This window comes from Xyrauchen texanus, chromosome 50 (assembly GCF_025860055.1).
Source record: "Xyrauchen texanus isolate HMW12.3.18 chromosome 50, RBS_HiC_50CHRs, whole genome shotgun sequence".
NCBI classification, from domain to species: Eukaryota; Metazoa; Chordata; class Actinopteri; order Cypriniformes; family Catostomidae; genus Xyrauchen; species Xyrauchen texanus.
Genome location: NC_068325.1, coordinates 4,106,206 through 4,118,799, shown reverse-complemented (window position 1 = coordinate 4,118,799; position 12,594 = coordinate 4,106,206). Strand labels below are relative to the sequence as shown.

The window sequence follows — 12,594 nt, the reverse complement described above, 5'->3', positions numbered from 1 at the left end:
AATAGCAGCTGGTGATAAATTAGGTTTCAAAATGTAGACTAAAAAGTTCAAAACTTTCAAGATTATCAACAGAAGTTATCATCTGGACCTTTAAGATTATTTCCTACTTAGTGGCCAACGTTTTAAGTGCTGCAAAACAACTTCCAGTTATGGGCTTCAGTGCAATAATTCCCAAGTGCCAATTAAAGGGGAAAATATGTAATTTTTCAATTCTAATTGAATTTGTTCACACTGGTAGTACTAATAATCTAGTGGTAGCTACTGATTATTTACTAATTGTAAATAGGGAAAAACCAACTATATAAATACGTTTTATTTCAAATCACATTGATTGATAAATAACCTAATTGATTGATTGAGGACCCAACTAAATTCTAATTAGACACCTTCAATGCTAAGCATTGGTAAAGTGTTGGTGCATTTGATGCCAGATCACCTTAAGAGATTTATACAGGAGAAAGGAAAATTGCCCAATATACATATATTTTATACAAGCCAAGTACAAGGTGGGAATTATAGTACACCACCAAGTGTCAGATTAGAATATTTAATCAGCTTCCACTGTTCTGGTGCATGCCATTTACATAAATTATTCAAATTAAATAATGAGGAAGATTTCAAAGAGTGTTTAAGTTTCATGAGAAACCCTGAAGTTTGAAATATAGGTATTTTTTGTCACAAACTGGGTGAGCACCAGGCAGTGATGGGCCAGAATGCCCTTATATAACAACATCAAAGTGGAGCATGCCATTCCAAAAGCCTTCTCTCAGAATTCTTTACAGATCTATACGCTTTTCTGTTTTATATACATTAGGAACAGTTTAGATTGGAAATGGGGGCAATATGACAATAGACAGTGATGGCAACACTAGACAAATCTAAGATTTTAAGCTGTTGACCACTGTATATTGAAGAGAGAATTTTCTTTTTCCAAAAACTTAGCATGTTTGGATCCAAGCTGCAGGATGGTAGGTGGGTGTCAAACGCCCCCGTTTGATCTCGCAAGTCTTCGTATGCTATCTGCTACTGCAAAAGCTACTTTAAAACATGCATCCAAACATATTCGCTTTTAATTGTTAAACAAAGTGCTATTTTCAGAGAGATCTCAGAAAATTCCAAACTGGCCAGCGGTTTTGAACTACAAAATCCCACAAGTATCTGTAATCCACAACTCAGCTTGACCCAACCTATGCCTGATATAAAGCCCTGCCCCTGACCCAAATCACTGACTGAGAATGTGTCACAGGTTCCAGTTCAAGTAGGTAAGATCTGCATTCTTTTTCTAAAAACATGATCGCTATATTTGTCTCAGTTGCCCTGAGTTTTACATGAGGAAAAGATACTATTCAGAGACAAGAATTGGCTCTCAGAATGCTCATTTATAATGTAATAAGGATATACGGTCATAACCCCAACTAGCTTTCCCCTACCCACGTTCAACCCTCCCCAAAACCAATCCCCATCCAAAAAATGCTCTCTAATTTTTTTTATTATAAATATACACGTCAGTGACTGACTATAAGCAGCGATGAGGGAACATCCACAAACAGCCAAAAGTGACTGAATGCACCCTCCCTCGAATAATTTAAGAAAGATGTGAATTGAAAACACGTTCCTGTCCTGCGTGGTTCAAGTTGGCATTGTCTGTTTTTCGAAAAAGGGTGTAGAAATCCATTTAAGAGTGAGAGGCTCTCACTAAGAGAAAAAGAGTACTGTAAAATGAGTAGTATGTTGTACAGACAGAACAGTAAGTGCGTAATGCAAGCAATGTCGAGGTAATCAGGTCTAATTGCCAGATCAAGGATCTGGCGAGCGGCAGACTGAAAGTGTAGTGCAAAAGAAAGCGCTAGAGTTAAAGAAAGTTTAGTTACAGTAAAGAAAAAAAAAATAATTTAAACATTACAAACATGCATCCCTGAATGACTAATTTTAAGTTTCTTTTTTTTTTTTTTATGGACACGTTTAAATATTAGTCTGTTTAAATGGTGCAGAATATAAAAGGAGAAAACTATGAGTTGAAAGCAATTTTTACCTGTTAATAGAAAAATGGGGCTAGCTTAAGATCCCTGGTGAGAATCCTTGTCAACTCAAACTCAAAATTACAAATTGTGAACTTATTTAATAAACCTACCAATCAGAAGAGATTAAATCATTTTTTGAAGGGTTCATTTCCTTGCACGTACCCTCCAAACCCCACTTCTCATTTCTCAAAATGGCATGCCGTCCAAATGCACTGCACTAATGGCGCACTAGCAAAAGTTCAGATGAAGGGGCGAACAAAGGTTTAATCTGTTTTCTTTTCTGTTTTCTAATAAAATGTCTCTGTCATTACTCTCTTATGGCTTTAGTACGCATTTGTTGCTTTATGTTGTCAAAAACTTGCAAATGCATGCAGTGTCAATGTGACCACTGAGATAACTGCCAATTGGTTTCTTATCCCAAGTCCTAATCAGGCTTAAGTCCTCCCTTGAATCCCTGCAGTTGTGCTCACCCAGATACTGCAAGTAAATTGGCACAATTTAAGCCCCATCGTTAATTCCAAATCATTTTAGTGTTTTCTTTGTCAGAATTTAAAACTTCCATTTTATGAGGTGTTCAGTGTAATCTACTCGACTTTTTCTCCTGTCCCCTGCAAGGCATCCACTTGTGTTGGTATTGGTGTGGTGGCGGGTGTCGACGTGGATTCGGTTTCAGCGATGAACCCAGAGTCCTTCCCCTCTGCCCTCATCATCAGTTTGAGCTTTTTCTTTGGTGGGTTCTTCAGTGTGCCCATCCTCTCCTTGACCTTGTACTCCAAGGTACTGTGGGGAATGCCATAGATGTTCTGCGCCTTTGAAACGCTCATCTTTCCACCCATCACCACAGCAATGGCTTCTTCTAGTATCTCGCTGTTATACTGACGATACCGGCCCCTTTTCTTTCGGGGTTGTTTGGAGCCTGTTGGATCCTCTGGATCGGATGTTGGGTATTGGGGCCCCAAAGTTGGCTGCTCTATGTCTGCACCCCAGTACTCCCCAATGGCTCCTCCATCAAGAAAGCTTCCTAGGGCAGCCCTGCGACTCTGCTTTGGCAAGATGGCCCTCAACTTTCTGCTGAGCGCATTCTCTGAGTGCATGCTGCTCAAAGCTAAAGAGCTGTAACTGTAGAGATCTGAAGCATTTCCGTGGGAGTCCCAGGACAGGTCCATGCCTCGGACTTGTGGAATCTTCAAGTCCACTGGTGAGGAATGTCCCGGTTCTTTCTTTACTGTGATGGAACTGGTGTCAAGGGACTTTGTACCCTTGGCATATAGGCTATGGTTCTCCTGGAAAAGAGGCAGGTCGTTGATGTCACTAAGGTTGCCAGTTACTTGTTTAAGCTTGAGGAGGCCATCTAGATGGGATTTTCCCCATGCTCCATCACGGGATAAGAGGGCTTGGCTGGTAAAGAGACCCACAGACTCTAAGCTAGCCAATGAAAGAGGTGTTGGTTGACCAATGAGATGGTGCTTCTGACTCAGGAGTTCCTCTTTTATGAGGAGTGAGCGGGCCAATGGTGGCTTGAGGGGTCCAGAACCAATACAATTCTCCCTTATCCCATCATGCAAGCTTCTCGGTGGCAAGCCATCTTCATCGTCAACATCTCGATAGTTGTGATCAGCTCTCTGGGAACGCCTAATTTATGGAAAGAGAAAATTATGTTTATATGTGAGAATGTGGTATGTTATTGTAGTATTGTTTTGGAAACAATTTGGGTACAAATACTGTACTTCAAAGGACAGAACTGTTTCTTTCCATAAAAGCTGAAGTAATTTTTTCATCCTTAGAATAACTTCCAATACCAGCTTAATATGACGTGACAACTTTAAGACATTCAAATGTTGAATCCCCACAAAAGTGTGAAAACTGTGGCTTTCTGGCACCACCAAAACCTGTTCTGTTTGTCTGAGTGTCCTGACCAGACTGACACAACAACATTGGCTCAAACGAATGGTGTGGGACTATAGTTTGGGGCAGGACTATATAACTGTCCCAACCAATGTCAGACTGGTGAAGTATTCAGAAAACCTGTTAGCCCCCTTTCCACCATCAGGCCGAACGATTTTGAACATGGCGAGTCAGGTTCCAATAGCATTTCCACTTGAGCATGGTTTAGTGTTACAAACCATTCCTGGCCTGGAATTCTCAGCAGGGTTAGCTAACTATGCTCAGGACAGAGAAGCATACTGGCGGAATGGCTGCATCTTATGATTGGTCACTTGCTCAGTCTATTCTAATCTTGATTTTACAACACGTCAGTGAAAAAATTAATTGTGATCAGCTCTCTGGGAATGGCACAACAAACCTTGATCAGTTTGGCAATGAGAACGGTTTGGCCTGATGGTGGAAAATCTCCAAATGATTATTATTGCAGCTCTGTTTGGTCAGCTTTAATTGTCCCATAGAAACACAGCCATGCACAGCCAACCTTTTATAGTACCATTCTTTATCTATCAAGTATCATAGATGTCTTGGTAAAAAAAACAATAACCACATCCAGAGGTACACCAAGGGCGGTGTAGCATGCCCGTTACAGTTACTTACACTAAAGTGTTCATAGGGCATTCAAAAAAACAGAATGTTGATAGGCTAGTGGTTAAAAATCTAGGTAGGAAATGTAAAGCTTGGTGGTTAAAATTGGACAAACCCTAAACTATCATCATAATAAACCCAGAGGTTAGGACACTTAAACTGAAGTTGTTCTGGATGGTACACATCAGCTAACTTACAATTTAGAACCTGAAATGCCTATGGTAAAAGTCCTTTAAGGCTGCACTTTGGGCTCTCTAGCAGCAACGGTGGTTGACCTGCGGAGGAACATTTTACGTGAGTTGTGTTTCGGTACTGATCTTTTGTGCAGATGAATTACAATGTTTGAGGTTACCTGCTTTTCCTGTGATCACTCGGAGGTATTTCCCTGCAGAGCCGGAATATTTTCATATTGATATTATGTTATTTGTTTAAACATTTATAACCAAGATATAACTTTCTTTGAGGAAGATAAACAACACTCTTATTTACATAATTTAACTAAATTATTCAAGTGTTTATTCCACTACTACACATCAATTTAAGAGGTGAAACCCATGATAAGGCTGATATGAGCTCAATTGAAAACACTATTTTTACATTACAACCTACAGCCTCAATGCAAGTGAACCATAATACTACTATGTCTATGCGCTGCAAACAATAATAATGTTAAGTAAAAACAAAAATTGATTCAGTAAAGATGGGGATGAAGTATACTTTATTAAAACTTGAAAGTAATATGCAGAAATATGCAGTATAACTATTACAACAATAGTTTCCTTTGGGAGTAAAGTTATAATAGAGAAATGGTTACACGCTAAACAAAATAATACGTTCATTACCTTGCTATGAAATCGGTACATTATAAAGTAAACAACTTGCACATTCATGGGATCTACCTGGTTTCTATAGTGGCTTTTAGATGCAATTTTAAATTGTCCACTCTGTTTAAACATACTATCTGCTAAAAGGGCATAGGAAAGTGACAACAACTTATTTCTCCGACTGGTGTTAAAACAATCTGAAAACAGTGGCATACTCACACTTAGGGACACACACACTTAAAGGAATGTTTCCGGGTTCAATATAAGTTAAGCTAAATCGACAACGTTTGTGGCATAATGTTGATCACCACAAAAATTTATTTAGACTCATTCCTCCTTTTCTTTAAAAAAAGAAAAAAGAAAAATCAAGGTTACAGTGAATGTGGACAATCTTTGCAGGGTTTAAAACACAGAAATGTGACTTTTTATAAATGCACTTGCACTCATTCTCATGTTAAAACTTTGTTGTAAAGTTGTGCAAATTGTCATTTTTACAGTAGTACCAATTTACACTTCAACAACCCTACCAGAAAACATATCCAAGAATTATAGCAAACAACTTCACCAAACAGTTAAGAACAGCTAAAAATTAGGGCTGTCGATTTAACGCGTTAATTCAGTGCGATTAATTTGACAAATAATAACGCGTTAAAAAAATGTACGCAAATAATCGCAATGTCCGCAATGATATGGAAGATTCTGGATAAATGCAAGCTTGTAGTACCACATGTTTACTCCAGAGGGCAGTGAGTTAAATTTCAGCTGTGAGGCAATGCAGAGTTTATACCCGCAGCCTTTAACACCCTTGAGCAGCGCAACACAAACATGCGTTACGTTCTTGCGTTCAAAACACTTGAAGGAGCGCAAATGCGAACTAAGGGATCTCAAGATGTGTTTAAAGATTGAGTATTAAACTATATTTAACTTGACACAGTGACCTTTTTTTATCTGAATTATCTGAATATTAGTTTATTTTATTTTATTTTATATATATATATATATATATATATATATATATATATATATATATATATATATATATATATATATATATATTTATATTTAAAGATAACTATGTAACATTATTTCATCATTATATATTTATATTTAGGGGCTTTCTCAGCAAATATTTGTAAATGCAATTAATCGCGATTAATTAATCGGGACACCATGTAATAAATTCGATTAAAAAGTTTAATCGATTGACAGCCCTACTAAAAATCCATCCAGAACTGCGTCTGACTGAACCGCCATAGCTTCCTCAGCTGACATTCACGCGGCAGTTGTACCGACCCGACAGCTCAAAATTAAAAATCATTTTTGTAAGCTTACCATAGTGAATCAGGGTAAGACTACTAGGATTTTTTATGTACTCACTCAATAATGGATTTTTGTTTGTTGTAACCAAAGAAATCTTACGTAGTGCAGCATTAAGGTACAGAAATTTATATCAATTTTACTACACAGACGTCTCTTTTGAGGTCTATATTTGCACCACATTGTACAAATTTGTTCCCCATTTTAAGTGCATAGAGCTACCTTTTTTTCTGAACGTATAGGGATTACAATTTATGCATTGAAGGGATTGTTCACCCAACAGTAAAACAAATCATTTACTCACCCTCATGATATTTTAAACCACGTGACTGACTGACTTCCGTGGAACAAAAAATTAGATGCACAATATTACTGCCTCTGTCCCCGTTCACTTTCATTAGCTGCTTTTCCACTATCGGGCCAGTGCAAGCCAGGGTTATCAACTTGCCAGCCGGGGCATATAGCCTAGGACATGAGCCGCAAGACCAAAATCAATCTGCGTTCCCAACATCAGGCCAACAACTCTGCAGCGTTGCCCAAAAACCTGCCCTTCATATGCTGCTGCGGTGACAATGTCACACACCCAGCCCATTTCACAAGCAAGATGGAAGCTCAAGCTGAGGTGTCATGTTATCTAAAATACTGAGTTTATATCGAATGTAAACAGTAAGATAAGTTATCATTGACAACTCACAGACAGTAACTGCCATGGTGTCCCAATTGGTCTCTCCACTAACAGTTGGATGATGTCCCAGCACACATCTATGAATGTTCACCAAACCATGGAAAGTTATTTCATTGGGCACCGCTTTGAAAAATGAGGGTACAGTACAAATCCATTGAAACGCACAATGGACAATGTATTTTTTCCCGACCCTGTAATGTTGTGTGCTGGATACATAACCTGGGAAGAATTTGGCCCAAGGGTTATTGACGGGCCAAAGGTCACTGGCCCAGAGAAAGCCCATAGTTGGTACGATGATGCCCCAGAAGTGACAGTGAGAACAGAACTGGCCCTAGCACGCACTCATTTGGCCCGGTAGTGGAAATGTGGCTATTGTATGTACTAAAGAATGGAAGCGCAACGTAGTTCTAGGGGGAAGACTAGCAGCTGTACATAATCACATCATTAGCTGGGTAACTCCTAGCCAATCGCATGTAAGCCATTGCTTTATAAGTCTGCTCACAATCTATCACATTGCTGGTTCGGTGTGCTAACACTGCAACCTCCACCACTCCACCACCCCACCACCCCACCACCACCAGTTGAGCCCCGTCCCGCACGGGGGTAGGCTCCTCGCCCCTGCCTCCTATCTCTGGCAGGACATGACGGTTCCGGGCACAACTCCCTCGGACCGCCGGACGGGGCCTACGCCAAAGAGAGACATTACTTTCTGTTTTACATCTATCAAATAAATGGCATCTTAAACTTCACTCAAGCCTGTGTGTCCTCCCGATAGAATCAACATTCTTCAAAAAAATTATTGTGTTCCATGGGAAAAAAAGTCACATGGGTTTGGAACAACAAGACTGAATTTTTCATTTTTGGGTAAACTAACCTTTTAAAGAACAGGAATTCGATTTTGGGATTAGTTTATCTACAACAGATAAACAGGTGTATAAATAGATGTGAATTAAATCTTACAATATCAGGCATTCATGTTTTACTAGATAAAGTAGCTTGTGTGAGAATAAAAAAAACATGTTCACGGTACGTCTCCTTAGAATGACCCTATACTGCATATTTAATCAGTTGCATGCAACTGCATGACACTGCAGTTCAGTGCAAGGTCACAGCTCCCATTATATTTAACAAAACTGTATTACCTGCAGAATAAATATCTTTCACACAATCTACAGTACACTGCAAGTGAGTGTGTTTAACACTATACTAAGACATAAAAAAATAATTGAAGACTGTTCTTACCCCTTAACTGTGGGCACAATTGAGAAACCATGAGAGCTTTTCAGCGAGACACTGTGGTTCTTCTTAGTTGAGAGGTCAAGGACTCCATCTGCAAACACAAAAATAAGTTATTATATTGTAAAACCTAACTAAAGAAGATCTATGTGTGGCAGCGGGGGCGTGGTCAAGCGCCCGTCCGGGAGAGAAAGCGGTAAGGGCGCTTGCACCTGAGCTAAATTATGTCTAACACCTGTCTCTAATTTCAGTGAGCATGGGGAGAGCGGCATAAAGTTGGCCACAGAACCTCCAGTTAGGGAGAAGAGAAACACGCGCCAGTCTAGTGTTGGCATGATATGAGAGAGTCTATTCATATAAAACTATTGTTTTATTGTGAAGCTGTAAAGTACTGGAGATCATTAATTAAAGGCTGTACCTGTGAAACGAAGAATCCAGTTTCCTGTGTTCTCCTTACCCTCTTGGCCTTAAGTTTGTTACACTATGAATCAGCTTTAATGTGAACATTGTAATATATTCTCAAGAGCCCAAATTATTAATGCACATTCTTAATATGAAGCACTCCGGAAGACGTACAACCCCAATTTCGAAAAAGTTGGGACAATATGAAAAATGCTAATAAAAACAAAAAGGATTTATTTGTAAATTAGATTCACCCTTAGCTATATTGAAAGCACTACAACTACACATTATATGATGTTTCACCTTGTGAATTTCATTTATTTATTTATTTTTGAATATACAGTCATTTCAAATCACACTTAAGTTTAGAAAGAGGAATTTTCATCCATTATGTAGGTCTTCAGCTGCAAAATTGTAAGTGGTCTTGCAGTATTGTGTGCTTCATAATGCGCCACACATTCTCAATTTGAGATAGTCAGGACAGGAGGCAGGCCAATCTAACACCCGCACTCTCTTCTTATTCGGCCAGTATGCGCTTTGAAGTTGTCCTGCTGAAGATTCTGGGACGTCCCTGGAAAAGATGGTGCTGGACGGCAGTATATGCTGCTCCAAAAGTTTCACATATTTGTCTGCATTAATGGTGCCCTCACAGATGTGCGAGTTACCCACGCCATGGGCACTGACATGACCCTGACCCATGGACCTTATGCCTTTTCCTCTTTGGCCCGGAGAACATGACTGCTGTGTTATTCAAAAACTATTTGAAATGTGGACACATCGGACCAAAAACTCAGTTCTACTATTCTTCTTTCCATCTAAGATGAGACCAAGCCCAGAGAAGTCAGCAGCGCTTCTGGACGGCTTCTGCTTTGATTAGTGGATGCAGCGGCAAATGGTGTTGACTAACAAATGTTTACCAAAATAATCCCAAGCCCATGTTCATGATATCCATTATGACTGATGGATCAGAGATCACATGCATTCAGAAATAGTTTTCGTCTTGCCCTTTATGCACTAAGATTTGACCAGATTCCTTGAATCTTTTAATTATATTGTGCACTGTAGAGGGTGAAATGCCCAAAAATAAAAGTTTTTATTAGTATTTTTCACTGTCCTAACTTTTCTGGAATTAGGGTTGTACAGACACATCTATAGAATATTACAAATGTATACAGCCAGACAAAACATAGCCTTGAACATGATAAACATATAGCAAATGTGAAAATATGAGTGATACCAACTGAACGCCTTTGAAGTCTCACCTTGTTCACTGGGCTCTGTCTCTGGTTTCTTGACAGTGAGGTCCAGTGGGGAGTCCTGATCTGCCATGAGAAGCTTGCTGAGGACGGGATTCTGTGCGGAGGCAGCAGTGCCGTTACCGGCGCCACCACAGACGGAATCAGTTGTGGAGGCGTCCGGCTCCAGCGAGGGCGCTTTCGGCAGGCTTTGGTCCTTGGTGCCGTTGGGCTGGGACTGGGGTTGGGGTATGTCCTGAGTTGAGCTGGTTTTTGAGGTATATTCCACAGCAAACTGTCGGATCATTCGCTGCATGATCTCACGAGCCACTAGAGGAATGTGGGGGTCTGTGAATCTTGGGAGGTCTGCTGGAGGAATTATTAGAAGAGATGCAATTAACCAATTAATGTGTTTAGTGTCCATTTAACATGTAAACTATTAAAAGTAAACATCTGTGTTTAAGAACAATGCACAAAAATTAGGGTTGTCACAATACCAAAATGCTACACTGCAAAAATTAGTATTTCTTTTTTTTAATATATTTATTATATTTTGAAATCCCTATGGAATAAATAAATGGGGAAAATAACAAAGGCTGCTGAAAAAGTGGGCAGTCACTGCATTGCTCTATAGCAGGGGTTCTCAACCTTTTGCAAGCTGGGCCCCCCCCAAAGCTGGTTCATTGCAGTTGGGGCCCCAGTGTCCCCCGCCCCGCCCCATGCTTTATTGTTGTTATTATTATTATTATAATTGGCAGTAGCACCAGACTTCTAATGTGAGCTTGCAGGCATTATTATTATTATTATTATGAGTAGTAGTAGGCCTATCATCATTACTAGGCTATTGCTATATAATTATATGAGGTTACATGCTTTAAGGTTGTTATTATTATTATTATTAATTATTATCATCATCAGTAGGCCTATTATCATTACTAGGCTATTGCTATAATTGGGAATTGGCACCAGACTTCTGATATTAATTTATGCTTTATTATTGTTATTATTACTAGGCCTAATAGTAGGCATCATCTGCATTTTTTACAGAAGCTTGCTGGTAGGTGATGTTAATGTGAGACCTGAGCCTGTTTTGCCTTGCAAAGATCCTCAATTCTTGGCTCAATGTTTCATAAACAGCCTTAAATCATCCTCGATTTGTGCACGATTGCGGTATTTCGTTTTGAGTGCAGTCATTTTTGAGAATCCTGCCTCACACAAATATATCGACGCGAAAGGAAGGAGAATCTTCAAGGCGACGTCACAGAGTTCAGGGTATTCCTGCATCAATGCTACCCAGAATGACGAAAGAGGGCAGGAGCTAAAGAGTTCCTTCAGTCTACTGTCACTCTTCAGCTCAATAAGCTGTTCCTGCATATCAATTGATAGCTCGTTTGCTTTGCACACAAACAGATCTCGAACCCACGCAAAAGAGCGATAATCCTCTTTAAAGTACGTCGCAAATTGTTTTCTCATTGCTGACAGGTGCTCAGACGCTGATTGAAATAGGGAGGAGAAATCGTGTGACGTGCCTGCATCAGTGATAAAGTCTGCAAGGCTGGGGAACATGTCGCAGTTCCCTCGACTGATGCGGCCATGCCAGAGGTCTAGTTTTTGTGTAAAGGCGTGCACTTTGTCTGCAAGGAGCAAAATATGAGTTTCGCGGCCTTGCAAAGACAGGTTGAGGCCATTCAAGCGGTCAAATATTTCGACCAATAGGACAGAGACGCAAGCCACATAGTGTCATCCAGATGCTTCGCCAGATCTGATTTGATTTCTGTCAAAAACCACTTCACCTCCTCTCGCAGCTCATACAACAGCTGTAACACCCGCCCCCTGGAGAGCCAGCGAACTTCAGTGTGCAGAAGCAGCTGTTCGTACCCTGACCCCATCTCCTGGCAGAGGACCCCAAACAAGCGAGAGTTTAGCGGCCGTGATTTGATGAGATTTATTATTTTCACGGATTTGTTCAGCACGGAGTCAAAGAGAACCGGCATTTTTTTAGCAGCTAGTGCTTCGCGATGGACCATGCAATGTGTCCATTTCACAAGTGGAGCTACTTGCTGAACGCGAGCAGCTAGGCCACGCTCACGCCCGTCATTGCCTCGCGCACCATCCGTGCATAGGCCAACGCATCGGTCCCAAGCCAAACCATTTTCACGGATAAAAATATCAAGGACATTGAAAATGGCTTCTCCTGTAGTGTGCGACTGAAGAGGCCGGCAAAACAGGACATCCTCCTCAATCGCCTTGTCCCGCAGATACCTGACATAGGTGAGGAGCTGTGCCTGCCCAGCAATATCAGTGGATTCGTCCAGCTGCAGCGCGTAGTAAGGACTCTTTTTTAC

The 12,594-nt window shown here is 40.3% G+C and overlaps 1 protein-coding gene across 2 annotated transcripts in view; it reads right to left on the bottom strand.

Annotated features, from left to right (window-relative positions):
- The window catches only part of LOC127641045 (ligand-dependent corepressor-like), a 98,863-nt gene that overhangs the window by 46,117 nt on the left and 40,152 nt on the right, over window positions 1-12,594 (bottom strand). The window contains exons 5-7 of one of the 2 annotated variants that reach the window (XM_052123800.1): window positions 10,277-10,615; window positions 8,619-8,706; window positions 2,606-3,653 (exon numbers count right to left, since the gene is read on the bottom strand). In XM_052123800.1, coding sequence (XP_051979760.1) covers window positions 2,606-3,653; window positions 8,619-8,706; window positions 10,277-10,615 — 1,475 coding nt within the window. Of the gene's footprint in view, window positions 1-2,605; window positions 3,654-8,618; window positions 8,707-10,276; window positions 10,616-12,594 lie in introns of those variants that run through there. The other variant, XM_052123801.1, reaches the window with a different exon arrangement.